General features: G+C 42.4%; 2 protein-coding genes across 5 annotated transcripts in view; one reads left to right on the top strand and one right to left on the bottom strand.

Annotated features, from left to right (window-relative positions):
- Positions 1-3,042: 3,042 nt before the first annotated feature.
- Positions 3,043-4,699, bottom strand: PPP1R3D (protein phosphatase 1 regulatory subunit 3D). The gene has a single exon (XM_086932652.1). It carries the CDS (start codon positions 4,557-4,559, stop codon positions 3,615-3,617), a length of 945 nt encoding a protein of 314 aa, XP_086788778.1. The 5' UTR covers positions 4,560-4,699; the 3' UTR covers positions 3,043-3,614.
- Positions 4,700-6,510: 1,811 nt separating this feature from the next.
- FAM217B (family with sequence similarity 217 member B) overlaps positions 6,511-16,222 on the top strand; it is a 207,106-nt gene continuing 197,394 nt past the window's right edge. The window contains exons 1-2 of one of the 4 annotated variants that reach the window (XM_086932655.1): positions 6,792-7,193; positions 16,067-16,146. The gene's annotated coding sequence lies outside the window, so the exon portion shown is untranslated. Of the gene's footprint in view, positions 7,194-16,066; positions 16,147-16,222 lie in introns of all 4 variants that reach the window. The other 3 variants (XM_086932654.1, XM_086932656.1, XM_086932657.1) reach the window with 3 other exon arrangements.

A 16,222-nucleotide genomic window follows, 5' to 3' on the forward strand; every position in this document is an offset into this window, starting at 1 on the left:
TTCCTTTAGGACCTTATTAGGCCTACCCTGAACCATTGTTTCTTAAAAATACATAGCGAGAGGAAGTTGGCATAATTCTGACAGACATCAGTATCTGCTGCTGTCAAATTGGAATATTTCAATAAATCCATCCACACACATAAATGCTCTCCACAGCGTGCGATGTCCACTGTTTTACTTGGTGGAAAAGCATCTTCTTGCAGTGTGTGCAAATGTACGCCCACAGTGATATAACAACATAAAAAACATAAATATAGAATGTGTATTTAAAAGACTGGGTGAACTCTGAAATCTTTGCAGCACACAGATTTATAAATAATTCAAGTCCATAATAGTGTTTTTGCAGCAAATCATGTGCAATAATGTAAAACAATAAAAGGGATGTTCTGCTATGAAACGGCACAACTGTATCAACATGTTATCTCTAATATAGAAACCTGCTCATCTGTTTGTGCTCAGCAACAGTCAGCAGCTTTATTAGAGTCTTGCACATTTTACAGTACGTTTGTTTCATTTGTTTTTTTTTACCGTTGGAATTGTATAACCACTTTGAAACACGTAATGCCTTACATAGGAAATTCTTTATATTAAGCAGGACCACATTTCCTCTGCTGGAACCATTGACTAGTATTCTATAGCAAACACTGGCAATGCCAATAGGTCTGGCTTGCATTTTGATTACTGACTGAATTTTTTTTTTTAACATTCTGCAGTGAAGAAAAAAAACAAATAAGGAATATTTGTGTGTACAACGCATCTATGCAAGAAAGAATGTAGTATGTGATGCTGAGTGTACTTTTGAGATGTAAACTAGTCCCTCAGGCACTGTATTAAAATGACTCCATAGGATGCAGAATGATACACCAAACAGCCAACAGAATGAGGTGAGACAAAACACTCCTCTGAGAAAAGACAAGGCCCACTCTACATTTACAGCATTGGTAATGAAAGCTCTGCAGATAGCTGCACTGTCAAGTCAGACCAAAATGAACAAGCATCAAAATGATTGCACAGCATGCTTGGTCTGTTTCCCATAATGTTTTAAAAGCTCACACCTAATGTATGAACAGCACACAAGTGCATATGAATAGCACACAAGTGCATATGAATATGACTTGCAGATTTGCTAAGATGTTCAAGCACACAAGAGGCCCACTATCATGTTTTGCATAGCATTTGAACGGCTTGATTTTGGATTTGCAAGTGGTAACAGTCAAGCCATAAAATGTAATCAACAGCCCTTCATGTTTACAGACATGTAAGTATCATAATACCTGAAAAAGTGTAAAAGGAAGCAATCCCTTTCCCCCCACAAAACAACACTTTTCTTTGTTTGTTCGCTCCAGGGAAAGTCAGTAAGAGAAAAGAAACAATTCATACACTCTACAGTACAGATTTTTGGCACTGAAGGTTTCTAGTGTCACCCATGGACAAATGTTCAGACTTAAGACTGTACTTAGTAGCAGTTGGACCTTATGGGCATTTTAGCAAGCATCAACTAAATTAGGTAAAAATCAGGCTACCCCCGCCTATGTAATGCAATAATGAAGACAATTTCTTAAAGTAAGCCTCTTGTACCTCGCAAGCATTAAAAAAAGACACTGTTACAAAAGGTGCTTGCTGTTGCCTTCCTAGCACATCAAACATGCAGATGCGGTCATAAAGGTTATTTGTTTGGGTTTGGCTTTCGAGATGATGACCTTGGCAAGTTTTCAGCTTTCAATTATCGGGTTACAAAGTTTCTTAAGGAGAAGTACTTTCGCCTTATCTATGAAATATGCTGAAGTGAAAATTCAGGACTTCTTGGGGCTTGCTGTGAGAATGCAACTTATATCACAGAAGGCAGCCCTTATACCCACTTTCAAATGTTGCTTCCGGGGAGAAAGAGAGAGAAAGACGAGACTGACAAGGAAAAGAGGGCGAGAGACCATACACACAATATATGTATATATATCAATCAAGAGAATTCAGAGAGTTCCTCTTTTCCACCCAATCCTCACACTGTGACGTCAACGGTATCAATTTACATTATTTATATTAGCACTAGGGAGGTATATGAAGCACAAAACTTTCAAAGTTCAAATTGAACTCAAATAATTTTGAGTTCAGAAATGCTGCATTTTGTACATTTGGATAGGATGCACATGTATCCTTTTTCAAGTTGATATTGACCGTGTTGTTTACCTTCATGATATAAAGACTGGTACTTTACCAGACACGCTGTTAAACAGAAAAGAAGAATCGGTGAGAAAAATTGTCTCGCAGTCGTGTGAGCAGAATTTTACCCCAAAGAAGTGGTCATCCTCGAAAGAAAGGTTCGCTGAACTAATCTAAATTTGCAATCCTCAAATTGAAAAAATAAAATAAAAAAGGGAATGTTTAAAAACTTATAATGAATCGATTTCAGTTTGAAATTTTTAAGTATTGTTTTTCATATTTCTCCATAGTTTTGTGAAGGATAACACAAATGTAGAAGTCTATGCCCTGCTAATGAAAAAAATGTGGCCCAATAAAATCGGTTTCTTAAGTGTACTTATACATATACTCTCACACAAATGTGGCCCAATAAAATCGGTTTCTTAAGTGTACTAATACATGTACTCTCACACATCTATAACTATAGTGCAATCCATTTCATTAATACAATACTAATACATGTACTCTCACACAAATGTGGCCCAATAAAATCGGTTTCTTAAGTGTACTAATACATGTACTCTCACACATCTATAACTATAGTGCAATCCATGTCATTAATACAATACTAACCACCTAATATGACAACGCATACCTTACTGTTGCTAGATTTATCACCATTGTTAAAAAAGAAGAGGAAAATCATGACCTACAGGAGGCTTCACCACCGGTGTATCATACCTTGTCCCCACAGCTCAACAATGGGGATAAACACCACACTACGGTTACTTCATTTGCATACATCATGCACTAACTATGCAGTATAAGGCGTGTGCTCAAAAGTGAGGAATCGATTCCTTGAACTGCCTGGCACACCTAATGGCTGCTAAACCCATTTTTCTGAAAGTTTGTTGGAAAATCATCCTAATGGTTTTTAAAATGGTTTCTTTTAAATATGCCATAAACACAGTCACACATTTCTGAGAATCTGGTTAATTTTCCACATGACCAGTTACAGTGCGAGATGACTTTCTTGAGAACCAATCCATAAACAATTCATGTTATTTCTTTTTCAGGGCACCAGTAATAGGCATTGCTTTTAGATACTTTTCCATATAGATGTTCAATAAACCCTTAAAATGTGGCATTTTAGTTACAGAGACTTAACCATTTTACATGTTCTCCTGGGAAATTTGAATTAATTAGTCCCTTGTTTGGATTGTATATGTAGCTAAACCAACCACTAAAGGAAATCCCTTATTCATCGTAGATCCATTTGGCTGTTTCGGGCAGAACTAGGTTACCAAAGCCATTACTTTACAAAAATAATTTTAACTCTGGTCAAGGTCTCCACTTTCCACTGGAGGTGTTCTATTGTGTGCTGTAGCCCCTATTTTATCTTAAATTGCTAGAGCTTGTCAGCATTTCCTCTGTATCCTGCACTTTCTTCACTAGATCCTTCAACTGGCATTTAAAAGTTAAATGAAGTGGATCCAGCTCTGCCCACTGTCTTTGGGCATCTTGAGTGCATGGCTTTGGCAGGTAAAGGTGTAGTTCTTGCCTTCATTGTTGTCCCAGTATTCTTTCCCGCCCACCATGTATCGCAGAGCAAGCTGGACTGCTGGGCATAGTTGGAGCAGAAATGGGGGCACTGGGAAACAAAACGAGAACAAGTCGCAGTCCCCAGCCACTACATCCCTGTGGCTCTGCTGCCAGGTTGCCTCCAACTCCTGGTGGCTCCGCCAATCATTGAATGTGTATCTCACATAGACTCTCTTGACAAAATCCAGGTTCAAAACCATGATGGTGCCAGAGATGCCCAGCTCCTCTGGGCCTCCTGTTACTCTTTCCAAGCAGATCCGTTGCCGCTGGAGTCGTTCTGCAAAGTCTGCAGAGTCAATGGGCTGCAAAAAGTCAGGGTGCAAGTACTGCATTGTGAACTCGAGGTCCAACGTGCTACCGCAGCACAAGTCTGAGTTGATGGAGAGCCTAGAGAGCACATGCAAGGGAATTGAGGGGTCTTCCCCAACATTGAAGACTTTAACCTCTGCCAGCTCCAAACCAAGGGCATCTGCGAATCGAACCCTTTGGCAGCACCGACTTGTGGAACGGCAGCGTCCCAAGCTCTTCCGCTCTGGGGAGCTGGGGAGGGATCGGGCACGGCGGCGCATGATGGGCCTAAGGTTTGGGTCACAGGTAGCTGATTTCCTGGACCCAGGAGGAGCGGTTGGTGGAGGCAGTCGAGACCCCTCCTGTACCTCTCTTGAGGACCCACTAGTAGCTCTGGGAGCTCCAAAGCCATCAGCCAGCTGCACGTCTTTGTAGAGATCACTAATGTAGCTCAGATTTCTTGGCATGGCCAAGTGGATCTGCTCTTTATAGCAAGTAGGAGTCGTAACAAGCGAATTAATTCTGTGTGCCATAATGAACTAATGTTTAGCACAGTAACACAAGCCAAGTTATCCACTTTCAGAAGAGCAATCCTAGTCTCGAATTGTGAATGCAAGTTGCAGTAGCCTGGGCCTGATTATCACTGTAATGCGTTTGGCTAGTGTTAAATCTGCCTTTGAGATTCTGAAAACATATGTTTCGGTTAAGAATCCACCAATAATTCCTGTTAGATTTGTTCCATGTCAAAATGTTGTACGGCCAAAATCAGCAAAGCAGTTGTTCTCGAGATCCCAACACATTTCTTTTCTGAATGGTTAATCCTTGTTGGGTAATAATTCCCAAAATTCTCTGTTTATGGAAATTCCTCCACCACATGCAATGTGTTGCAACACGTACCAGACCAGGAATGTGGTGCACAACGTAATACACCCAGTGAGAAGTAGTGTGCAGAGTGAAATACCCGTGTTCACATCAGCAGTGCAGTATAATGTAACTCCTAGTCCAAAACGTCAAGTTTCCAGTGCTACATCAGAAGTGCAATCTCTTGATCAGCAGTGCACATTGTCATCCATTTAAGCAGGGCACGCTGTATTTCATCCAGATTAAATTCTGCAGTGTATAGCATAAGCTATGTCTAGGCCAGAAATGACTTTATGTTACTTCGAGATCATTTAAGCAGTTTTGAATCCACTCCTTCACAAGCTGTGCAATGTTACAGTCAGTCGCAGATCAGTGGCACATACCAATTCATCAGTGTACAGGCGGATTCACGTTGGACAGCAATGCAAGGTTTTACTACATCCATACATCACAAGCGTAAAAGTGCGTCGTGCATCCAGCTCAGCAGTGCAAGATATGTCCCATTCCCGATCAGAATCACAAAATGGATCCCTTCTTCCGATCAGCAGTGCAAAGTATGTCCCATACCCAGATCAGAAGCACAAAACGGATCCCTTCTTCCGATCAGCAGTGCAAAGTATGTACCATACCCCGATCAGAAGCAGACACCGGATCCCTTCTTCCAATCAGCAGTGCAAAGCAGTTTCCAACATCAAATCAGCAAAGTAAATTTAAAAAAATGGTGTTACACCCAGTAGCACATGAGAAACGCGCACTGTAGTTCATATCCAGGGCGATTTGTGTTCTCTTAACGTCACCAGGGCGCAATGTCTTTCATATTCTGATCAGCAGCGCATAACATGTTAAACAGAAGAGTTGTACTACAAAACGCGTAGAACCGAGTCATGTTGCAGCTCTCCGTGTAGCTTCAGGTATCTCACGGTTGCTAGCTACTGATCGCTTTCTCTTGGGCTTCAGATGGAGAACCAAACAAAATCCGTCACTCCAGGCAGAAGGGTGGGACTCCGGTAACTCTTTCGTAGACTTCTGATTCCGGAAGTTTCCTTTAGCCTTGTTGACTTTGCCCCTTACATTAACCCTCGGCTAAAAATCAAGGAACTGTCTGACGTCATCTGATCGCTAGGCTCTCCGGCCAATGAAAAGGACCAGAAGTGCTGGACTAGCGTGCCCCTTTATCAGCAGTGAATTGATGGGCATGGAAACACACCTGATTCATACTGTAAAGCATACATAAATCGAGGGAAGTTATTGGAAACGGAAGTATGCGTTTGCGTGTGTGATAGTTACAATTCTTAATATTACTTCATATACTTGGAAACGTATTTTTTCCCATTCATTTTAATTATGAGCACGTGTTTTCCCAAAATCGAATACAATTACTCAAAAAATTAATGTTCTATTCGAAAACACTAAGCCAACCCTTTTTAGGTAGCAGGAGCGAACTCATGCGTCGCTAAACGTGAAAAACATACGCGCTCAGATGACTGTGCAATAGCGCGAACGTGGCGGCCATATTGGAAAATGAAAAGTCTCTTTCGAGGGGATTTGCAAAAACCCAACCTAACGGTTAGAGTCATCACTTTGAAAAACATATTTAGTCATGCTCAATTCTACCTTATATGTACGTTTGTGGTACAATCGCGGGCTATTGCTTCAATTGATTTCCAAAGCAAAGCTAGCCATGGCTGCTAGTTTGATTTGGAATATAGTAGTGCTAAAGAAAAACAGTAGTTTAATGGTAGCCAAAGAATTTACCGCCACCGGATGGGAAATTCGCAACACATCTTTTGTTCTGTGCAGGAGACAGGAGTTAAGCCTTTTTCCATGACGACTGTTTTACCTGTCCAGGGAAGATGGAAGGGGGCGGGGTCTAGCGTTTATTTATCATCTCAGCTGAGAGCAACAGAGGTTTTGGGTTCAGGAAAACAACGGATGTTGCGGGCTGTTTGATTGGAAGGAGAGCAGGACCTAAGTCGCCCGTTCTACACTGAGTCTTCGCGTCCAGCTGTGGGGATGCGTTCCTCACAGGATTAACGATACTTTGTGCGTTTTATACAATGTTTTTGCTAAGTACTTAAAGAAATCATATAGACATCGATCGGCGTCTATATATATATACATATAACATATTTCGGTACATACGTTTGTTCACATTGGCTCTTTGCTGACATTCCTATAAACGCACAGCAATGTTTCTGCGTAATGAATATGGACACTCGTTTATCCACACTCATTTTCACATCAAATAAACTGACCAGTGTAGCAGGTGAGCTACGCTGGAAAGGACACGATGGCTGTAACGCGAGGTAAGCTTTTATAATCCCAGCGAGGCCCCCTCACTCCTGCCCCCCTCCCCCTTAAAACTCCGATTGCTATCTTATTACGGGATGAATGTGTATTTTTAACTTTTATTCTTTGATTTCTCTCAAATGTATTTCCACTCAAGTACAGTAGTCACCTTTTTAAGAAAAAAAATATCGGCCACCTGTTCGAGTCCCCCACCCACCGCGAAAAGCCAGGCAGAAAGCACCAAAATAAGATTTTGTGTACTGTCCCCGATATTCTTTTTTTCAGTGTATGATCGAAACGTTAGAGTAACAATTAAAAAGGTTTGAAAAAAATATTATTTAAAGTCCTTTATATATTGAGCTCGATATAACCTCAAGTTCCACCATTTGTTTCTTGACCAAAAATTGCATCTTCAGTGCAACTAAAAATCATTTGCTTCTCTTGTCAGTAATGTTTGATAGCTGTGCGAGAATTAATTATTTAATGTTAAGTACTTAGGGTGTGCTTTTTTAACTTGTTATGATGCATTAGTATAGATAAACTATGTAACCAACTGTGGCAGTGCACCAAAGAGAAGTCCTTATAAAGGTATCGTCCTCAAGTGCTCCTTTTCCCGGTATTCAGCGGCTACGAATACCACTGCAAACGTGCAGAACCAGCCAGTCTATCCAAATGTGAAGGGCAAACTTTAAAATTTAACGGAATGACAAATAATTCAAATTCGACCAGACTAAAAGTGTGAGTAAAATCGAGATACAAATATAACATATTACAAAATATTAAAATTGAAGATAAAAATAGGGAGGGAAACATGTGACAAACACCAAATGACAAGATTATTCAACAATAGTAGATGCTTATTATTCCTAAAAGTTCATTTACTGCAACCTAGCTTGGGAGACTTTCTATAGCCTTGATCCTAGCTCTGCGAGTGCACCACATTGAAAACAAAAACCTTGAGGTGGCAAATGCTATCAATGGGGTAGAGTAATATTTCAGGATCCTATATACTGCTAGGTAGTTCCTGAGACCCAAGTTATTACATATTTGCCGAATCCACCTTACTCTTGCTTTTTTATAAAAGGGGGCAAAATACCACAACATGGAGGTCCGATTCTTCCTTTTCAGTACAGCCTGGGCAACCCAAGGGAGTGGTAGAAATACCTCTGCATTTGTTTGTTCGAGCCCTTAATGGCAGTGTTCCATGCCTGAATTGCAGGTAAAGTTTCTTCGCCATGAGGGGCTGGATGTTGTCCAGAGTCACTTCAAATTTATAAGTATGTTTGACCTCCAGAAAACTATTAGGGCACCCAATCGACTGTTCTCTACTAGACACGCCAGATTGTATTCTTTTAGTGCCAGGGAGAGTAGTTTCTTGGAAATGAGAGGACATGAATCCTCCAGTGAAGTCCAGAGATTAGGTCTCCCGATTTTAGTGCAAAGGTGTCTAATGTGGTGGAGCCATGGTAACTTCCCCGCACCCAAGATGGACAGGACATACTTTAATTTCTCCCTGTAAAACAAGATTGGGGGTGCTCCAGAGCAGTCGCCAAAAGAGGAGGGGGCGGTTGGAAATTATATCCTTTAGAAGGGTCAACTCCCAGATCTAACCTCAAGGGGATAAGTGGTGTACCCTTCGGGAACCCCAGAAGACGTCTAAAAAAGTGGTCCTCTGTCAGAACCAGTGAATTCACAATGCAATGGCCCCACAGTTTGACCCCATAGAGGGCTCCCCCTGGCTTGAGTCTTATAGATTTCCACCGGGGGGCCCACCATTTTCAAACTGCATTTGTTGTGGACCTTAAGAATACCACCGGAAGATTGTGTCAGTTTAAGGTTTGCTTTTGTTACTTGGGGCCCCCAATCCATTTGGTCATTGATACTGACCCCCAGGTATTCAAAAGTGGACGTTCTCTCCAAAGCTATCCCATTCATTTGCGGATGAGGACAATTGAGAGTGTTTGCGTGAAAGACCATATATTTGGTCTTAGAGAGATTAATCTCAAGATTTCTATTTTTACAAAAATTACAAACCTCTGCCAAAGTCCTTTGCAATCCATTAGGGGACTTGGATAAAAAAGCGTGTCGACCGCAAACATAAGTGCAGGAATCTTACGGTTCGCCAGCCGGGGGGAATCCAAATCTTTTGTGGCCAATAAATCAGCAATCAAGCCATTAAGGAAGAGAGAAAAAAGTGTTGGGGCCAGGACACAGCCCTGCCTGACCCCCTTTTCCACCGGGAAGGGGGCTGTTAGTTCCCCTCTTTTCCCAAATTGTACCCTTGCAAATGTTTCTTTCTGCAGGCGTTCAATCTGGTCGCATAAATATGGTGGCACACCCATGGCTCTCATTATGGCCCAGAGCTTGTCACGCCTGGCCATGTCGAACGCAGATCTTAGATCGACAAAGGTAAGGTACAAGCTGCCCCCTTCCATAATGACAGTCGTCCAGTGAATCATTTGCAGTCTGAATACCTGGTCGATGGTAGAAACCTTCAACCGGAATCCTGCTTGTAATGGTGTAAGAATCTGATGTTCCTCCATCCAAGACTGCAATCTTGCCAATAAAAAGCGTGCATATAGTTTCTGGGAGACCTCAATTAAGCTAATTGGGCAGTAATTCGCCGGGTCTAAAGGAGAATCCTTTTTGAATATTGGCACAATTTTTTCTCCCAGCCAGGTTGGAGGTAGCTTCATGCCCTGAAGGAGGGCATTGTAGAATACCTATAGGTAGGGCGCCCAAACCTTGCGTTTGCTACGGTACAAGTCGCCAGGGAATTTATCCAGGCCGGGGGCCTTCGCTGGTAGTAAGGAATCCAGAGCCACCCCCACTTCTTGCATAGTACATGGAGGGATGTTATTATCTATACTACTGGAATCAGTTGTAGAACTGGGGATCGCAAGAGCGACTAGTGGGTCTAGGATAGTATCTTCGATGTCTATGGAGTATAATTTCTTAAAATGACAACTCCAAACAGCTTCGCTAACATTGGGCACAATTGCTGGTGCTCCTTCAGTATTGCCAGACTTGACAAGGTTCCAAAAAGTTCTTAGGTCATGGTTATCGAGGGAAGATTTAATGTTCTCCCATCTGTCCGACTCCCATTACCGCTTTGCCTCGGCAATCATTTTCTTATAATGGGCCCTAGCACCTCTTATGCTCAGGGGAGTTCCCTTTTTAATTTCCACTAGTAGGGCACGTTTGGCTAAGCCACATGATTTATTGTGCCATTGATTTTTACTATGAGATCGTGCCTTGGAGTTAGCGGTAGTGTAAAAGAAACCCGCTAGTTTACCGCATAATTCTTGATGGATGTTCTGAAAAGAGGAGAGATAGACCTGGCTAAAACTGTCGTGTGGTATGCTAAAAGCATTCTCTAGAAAGGGAATGGCGAGATTGACAGAGGGAGGGTAACAGGCCCCTTCGAGCCTAGCCTCCTAGGGTGTGGCCACACTCAACGTGGTGAGGAGAATCGTTTCATTAACACACTGAGGAAGAAGAAACAATAATGTGAAAAGACGACTTGTCAAGTTGGAGTGGCACATTTTATTATTTAACACACATGTATATCAATGAGGTGTATTGCTAAAGAACACTCTTCAATAAAGCCTGGCTTCACTCTGCCAGAATCTGTGCACGATATCAAGTGTTTATAAAGAAGCTGCAAAGTGAACAAAAGTAACAATTTAGTAAAATACAGCTTCTGGTGTAGGCTAGAGGCTGTAAGAAGGCATTGAATCCTGCCTAAGAGAATACTATGTTTACACACAACTTTCTGTGGAGTAGCTTCTCACAGGTCTAAGTATTCTAGCAAGAGTAAAATAACAGAGGCTAAGATTAAAAAGGCATAAGAATGCACAATTGCATTTTCAGCTTGGTTATAATGGAGAACATTTCTATCTGGCCTAGTGCCTTGAAGCACCTATCTAGGGAGGAAGAGCCCTCTAGGATCTTATGCTTAAATTATATCTATAATGTAAGGAGTTGGGTATGGATGAAAAAGCATATGGCTAGCTAAGAATAATAAGAAGATTGAAAAGCTATCTCATTCAGGAAGGCATCACCTGGTAGAGTAGGCTCAGGCAGTCCCAAATCAGATAGTTCAGTCGACTGGAGAACCGGCCAAAAGTCAGCTTGGAAAGTTCTGCCTTCTAATTGTGAAGGTGGATCTTTTATACCTAAAATCACAGAACTAACACTGTCCTGACGTATTCTCTGACGCAGGTGGCTTGACCGCATTGTCCTAGGACAGTGGGGGCGGTCAGGTGTCTCAATGGTTGGTTGGCCATGCTTCACCACAGAACATAAACAAAGACTTCTGTCCTGTACATTTCTAAAAATATATGTGCGAGCGGAACTTACGATAGGTACTGCTATTGCGAGAGGTTGCGGCTTTTACTTTGTGCAAGCAATGTTTCAAAATAATGTTTCAGTGGAAAGTCCCGATGTCTCAACTTCCTAAGATGTGTCAACCTGCACTAGCTGGGTCTTGTGTACGTGTGAGAGGGCGTTGGTCTTGAGACGGTGGAAAATTACTGTTTTTCGTTGTTTTTCAATGCACCAGAAATGCATGTTTACATTAGTGTGGGCCTGGTGCATTCCGTTACCTTAAGATATGTCTTTTTGGCCTTTGCCTTAGGTCTATAACCCCAGGATTCAGCGGATTGATGGGATTTACTTTGCTGTTCAAGCATAGCAAAAATAGAGGGTTTTTAAGCATTTTTCAGGTTTGCTCTGGTAGGGCCATATGTGGCACTTTCACTATCCAGACAGATACGAGGTTGGCTCTTTTGGTGCTCAGATGGTAGAGCGTGATTTTAACCATTCATCAAGATTGTGTAGTGCAGCAACCTTCTCCTTGGCCTGTACAAATTTGGTCCATCTAACCCTTCTCCCTCCATTGCCAACAGCTAAATTGGAGTGAGGGACAAGCTCCTCAGAGGGATGTTTTTTACTATGTCCCGCAATAGATTTCAGTTCCAGAACCAATGGATTATGGTCACTATCGGGCCTAGGGCTTACCCAAAAGTTTTGTGTACAGCCCCAAAATTCAACACTAACCATAATATAATCTATGGTGGAGCTGCTTCCAGGCCTGTTGTAAGTGATGTTACCAGGAGTATCCAGAGGGAATCTACCATTGCATGCTCTAAGGGAATGGGAGACAGTAAGCTTATAGAGTTGCACCCTTAAGGGGGTTCAACCACAAGCAGGATACATATTGCATTCTGGGATGGACCATGCCGAATCTTCATTGTGGGTTATAGAGTTGATGCCAGGCAATGGTTCATAATGAGAATTAAAATCCCCCCCCCCTGTAACGTTATGTACAGAAGTGGGAAGGGACAAAAGTAGAGTGTCAAGCAAGGCCAAAGTATGTGAAGTCTGCGTGATTGGTGTAGGGTGAGAGTACACATTAATGAGGGCTACCTTGGGACCATCAACAAAAGATAGGAGACAATACAGATCTTTATCAGGTACATTTCTGACATAGTTATTGTAAATGTATTGGCATTTATATAGCGCACTACTTACCCGTAGGGTCCCAAGGCGCTTCGACCGCTGCGAAACCCTTCCTGGCTTCCCTGAGAGATGGTCCCTTAATGGGTATCTCCAGGGTGAGACCAGGCATCCCCGGCGGTCTGGTAGGGCCGTTAGTGAAGATGAGGCAAGCTAATGCCCAGAGTTGCCGAGTGTGATCGCTGATCAGAGTGGGCACCGAGGCGAGAGAATTATCGAGTCCGCTGACCCTGGTCCAGAAACCTGCCGCGCCGGGAATCGAACCCTGGTCCCGGGCCGTCCTCTGCTCTCGGGTCTGCCGCCTCTAACCAGTGACCCACACTACTATGTCGGATATGTGACAGACTTCATGTTTTCTGCATACATACCTTCATTATCCTGTGAATAACCGCACAAAGCAGAACAAATATGGAATACTGGATTCATAACTGAAATGACTCCTCTATAGCTTGTTCCGTTGACTTTCAAACAGCGTTTGATGGTATAAACAAAACTTTTCTGTGGAGTATATTTCATCTGAGGGGAATCTCCCCCCCCCCCCCCCCCTCCCCCCCCCCCCACTACCTTTCGGAGCAATCCAGCAGCTGTACTATAACAGCTAGGTTTATACTAAATGAAGGAAGAATAACTCCATACTAAGCAGAATATTTTCAAAATAAGGTTTGAACCCGGGTTGCTTGTTGAGTCTGCTATTTAATCTGTTGCCCGGATAGGTCTTGCCCTTGTGAATGATAGCTCTAGGTCCAATAAATTAGTGGGATCGAGAAGTGCTAATTCTCTAACACATGGGCAACAGTCTTTTTAGATCAGATACGTTTTGGCCTGCAGCATGTTCTTTCTGGCAAGGACCACAATTGTGCAAACAGCTTCTTAATATTCAGTCTTTCAAAAACATATTCATTAATAATTGGGGGGAAAAAGCTTATGAATCACAGTTGGTTATTTTAGGGAGAACCTATTACAAGATCAACATCTTGGATATCAGAGTGTTTGGCTGCATGGGAGACATGAGCTTCAAATCATCAATTCAACCTAAAAATATAAAGAGTTTCTTATGTACATGCTAGCATCTCCGACCCTTCTTCAAAATCTATATTACAAATTATTTGTGCAGATTTCTTACCAGCCGATAGCTATGGCAATGAGTCCCTTCTGGACAAGCTTTCTTTCTGGTTGTCATTTATTCACACTGTTATTTATTGTGCCCTGCTCCAGTTCTCAGTTTCAAGTAAGACTGGAATTTGTTCTGGAAAATCAACAATAGGTATGTAATGCTGTGCTAATTAGATGCATAGATATGAATAAAAGTGCTAGCCCTGGAAAGTCAAGACCATTTTATGGAAAGAACTAATCATTTATACAGCTAAGTCCAATAGGTGGTCTGTAACCCCGAATACCACCCAGAAGGAGCTCAGAAAAGAGGGGCATTTGAACAAGAGCTTATTTGTTCTCTTGAAAAGTGTCCTGAAAAAAGAGGTTTGACGCAAATTCTACATATCTGATTATAGTGCCTGCCCTGTGGTACTCACTTACTGGGAGAAAATTGTGGCACCTGGGTAGGGAGATGTATGTATCACCGAGGTCTGCCTATTGGGCGGTATCTCCAGACTTACACCCAAGAAGGCGGGTCATAAACTGCTGGACCTTGCTCTAGCCTCATCTGGGAAACTGGTAGCCAGTATTTGGAATGCAGGAGTAGGCTCAATTTTTTGCTAGGGGGCTGGTGGAACAGTGGCCAAGGGCAGAAGAAGCATTGTTGCTAGAGGAAGTATATGGGATACGTAGACGTACTCTATCAGATGTGGGGAGAGGTGACCTAGAGCTTTACAGAGCACTCGCAGAGGTCTGAGAAGAGAGGAGTGTTCCAGGGAGGGAGATAATCAGCTCCAGTGGGATTTGTGAGATCTTGGGGGGGCCTTCCAGACCCTGGACAGCATACGAATGTCTGGAATTTCAAAGGTTGAACCCCACAATACTGCAGCCGTTTGATCCATCTTTAGATGTTAGACCCTTGTTTGCTTTGATGTATCATTTAAAACTATATGAAGAACCTCACGCATATTTTTTTTTCAATGCATATTGGCTTTATGTAAGAAAAAGTGGAATACTGCTAAGTTTCTGTGACCCTGTATGATATAAGACTAAAAAAGAGGTTACAAAATTTCAGATTATATTGCCTTTAGAGGCATAAAGGCGTATATATAGCCTACTTTTCCTATAATTTGAGAAAGTGTATAAAAATAGTTTTTGTGCATACTAGGCTGTTTAGTTTCAGTGACGCTGGTCAGTAGTGAAAAATAAGACAACTTCCAATAAATGGATTTATTTATTGGAATTTTACAAGTTATATATTGAGGGGTCGATTACAATTCGGGAAAAACCGCTTCGAATATCCGTTCAGAGCGTTTTTCCCATACGAATCGTACCCTGCAACGTCCCCTGTAAGTACGACGAAGTACGATTCGTACCAGGAGCTGGACTCCGTACGAATCGTACAGAGACCGTACGAATCAAATCCCCGTACGAATCTCCCTCGGAACTCGGTGTACGCGACATCTGTACGGTTCACGGCTGTTTTTTCTGACCCAGCAAGTACGATTCGTGTCAGGTACGCACCGTACAACCCTTTTTCTACGGGAGCTGAAAACAGCCGTAAAAGCAGAGTTCGCCCTGAAACAGGTACGGAACGGACACCCCCGGGTACGGTACGTACACCCCATGATCGCAGGGGTACGGTACCCTGTGATCATGGGGTGTACGCACCGTACCTTATGTTCGCTGGGTGTACGGTGCGTACACCCTGAGATCGCAGGGGTACGCACTGTACCCCACGATCATGGGGTGTACGCACCGTACGGTGTGTATGCGATTGTGTGCTTTTCCGTACGACCGTACGAATCGCGTCCTCATACCCCGGTCCGGTTCGTACTCGTCAGGTCGTACAGCATGTTTTCGATTCGTACGGAGAGGGCTCCGGATACGAATCGTACGGACGTTTTTTTTTCCAGGATCGGAATCGACCCCTGAGTAATTTTTTTCTGCCTCTGTCCAAGAGTGATCAGTAAAAAGGCGATGCATCTTAAAACAATCATTCCATGGACTAGGGTTGAGGACTTGTAATGCTGCAATTAAAAAATGTTTTAAATGTAGTGACAAACTGCTTTTACCTGCCTTTGTTAGATACGTGAAAAATGTAGATGTTAAAACCTTGCTGGCTATGTACTTGAATAAGAGGCTGAATCAGGCAGATAGAGTTCTGAGTTAACTTTTTATAGGATGACCACTGCAATATGGTATATAAGATGGTGTCAGTATGCACCACTACAGCAGAATCCACACAAACGTACTGTTATTTTTGTTTGTGTTGCAGATGCCGGCTTATGTGAGGAAATTGCAAAGGTGTTAATTAACTACACAACAGCAACACTTAGGACGGCATAGTTTAATGGGGTGAGTTGATATACAATAACCCCTGTAATAGAGATGACGGCAGAGACTATTTGATTAATTTGGTGATATGTATTAC

Source organism: Lissotriton vulgaris, chromosome 7, assembly GCF_964263255.1.
Source record: "Lissotriton vulgaris chromosome 7, aLisVul1.2, whole genome shotgun sequence".
NCBI lineage: Eukaryota > Metazoa > Chordata > Amphibia > Caudata > Salamandridae > Lissotriton > Lissotriton vulgaris.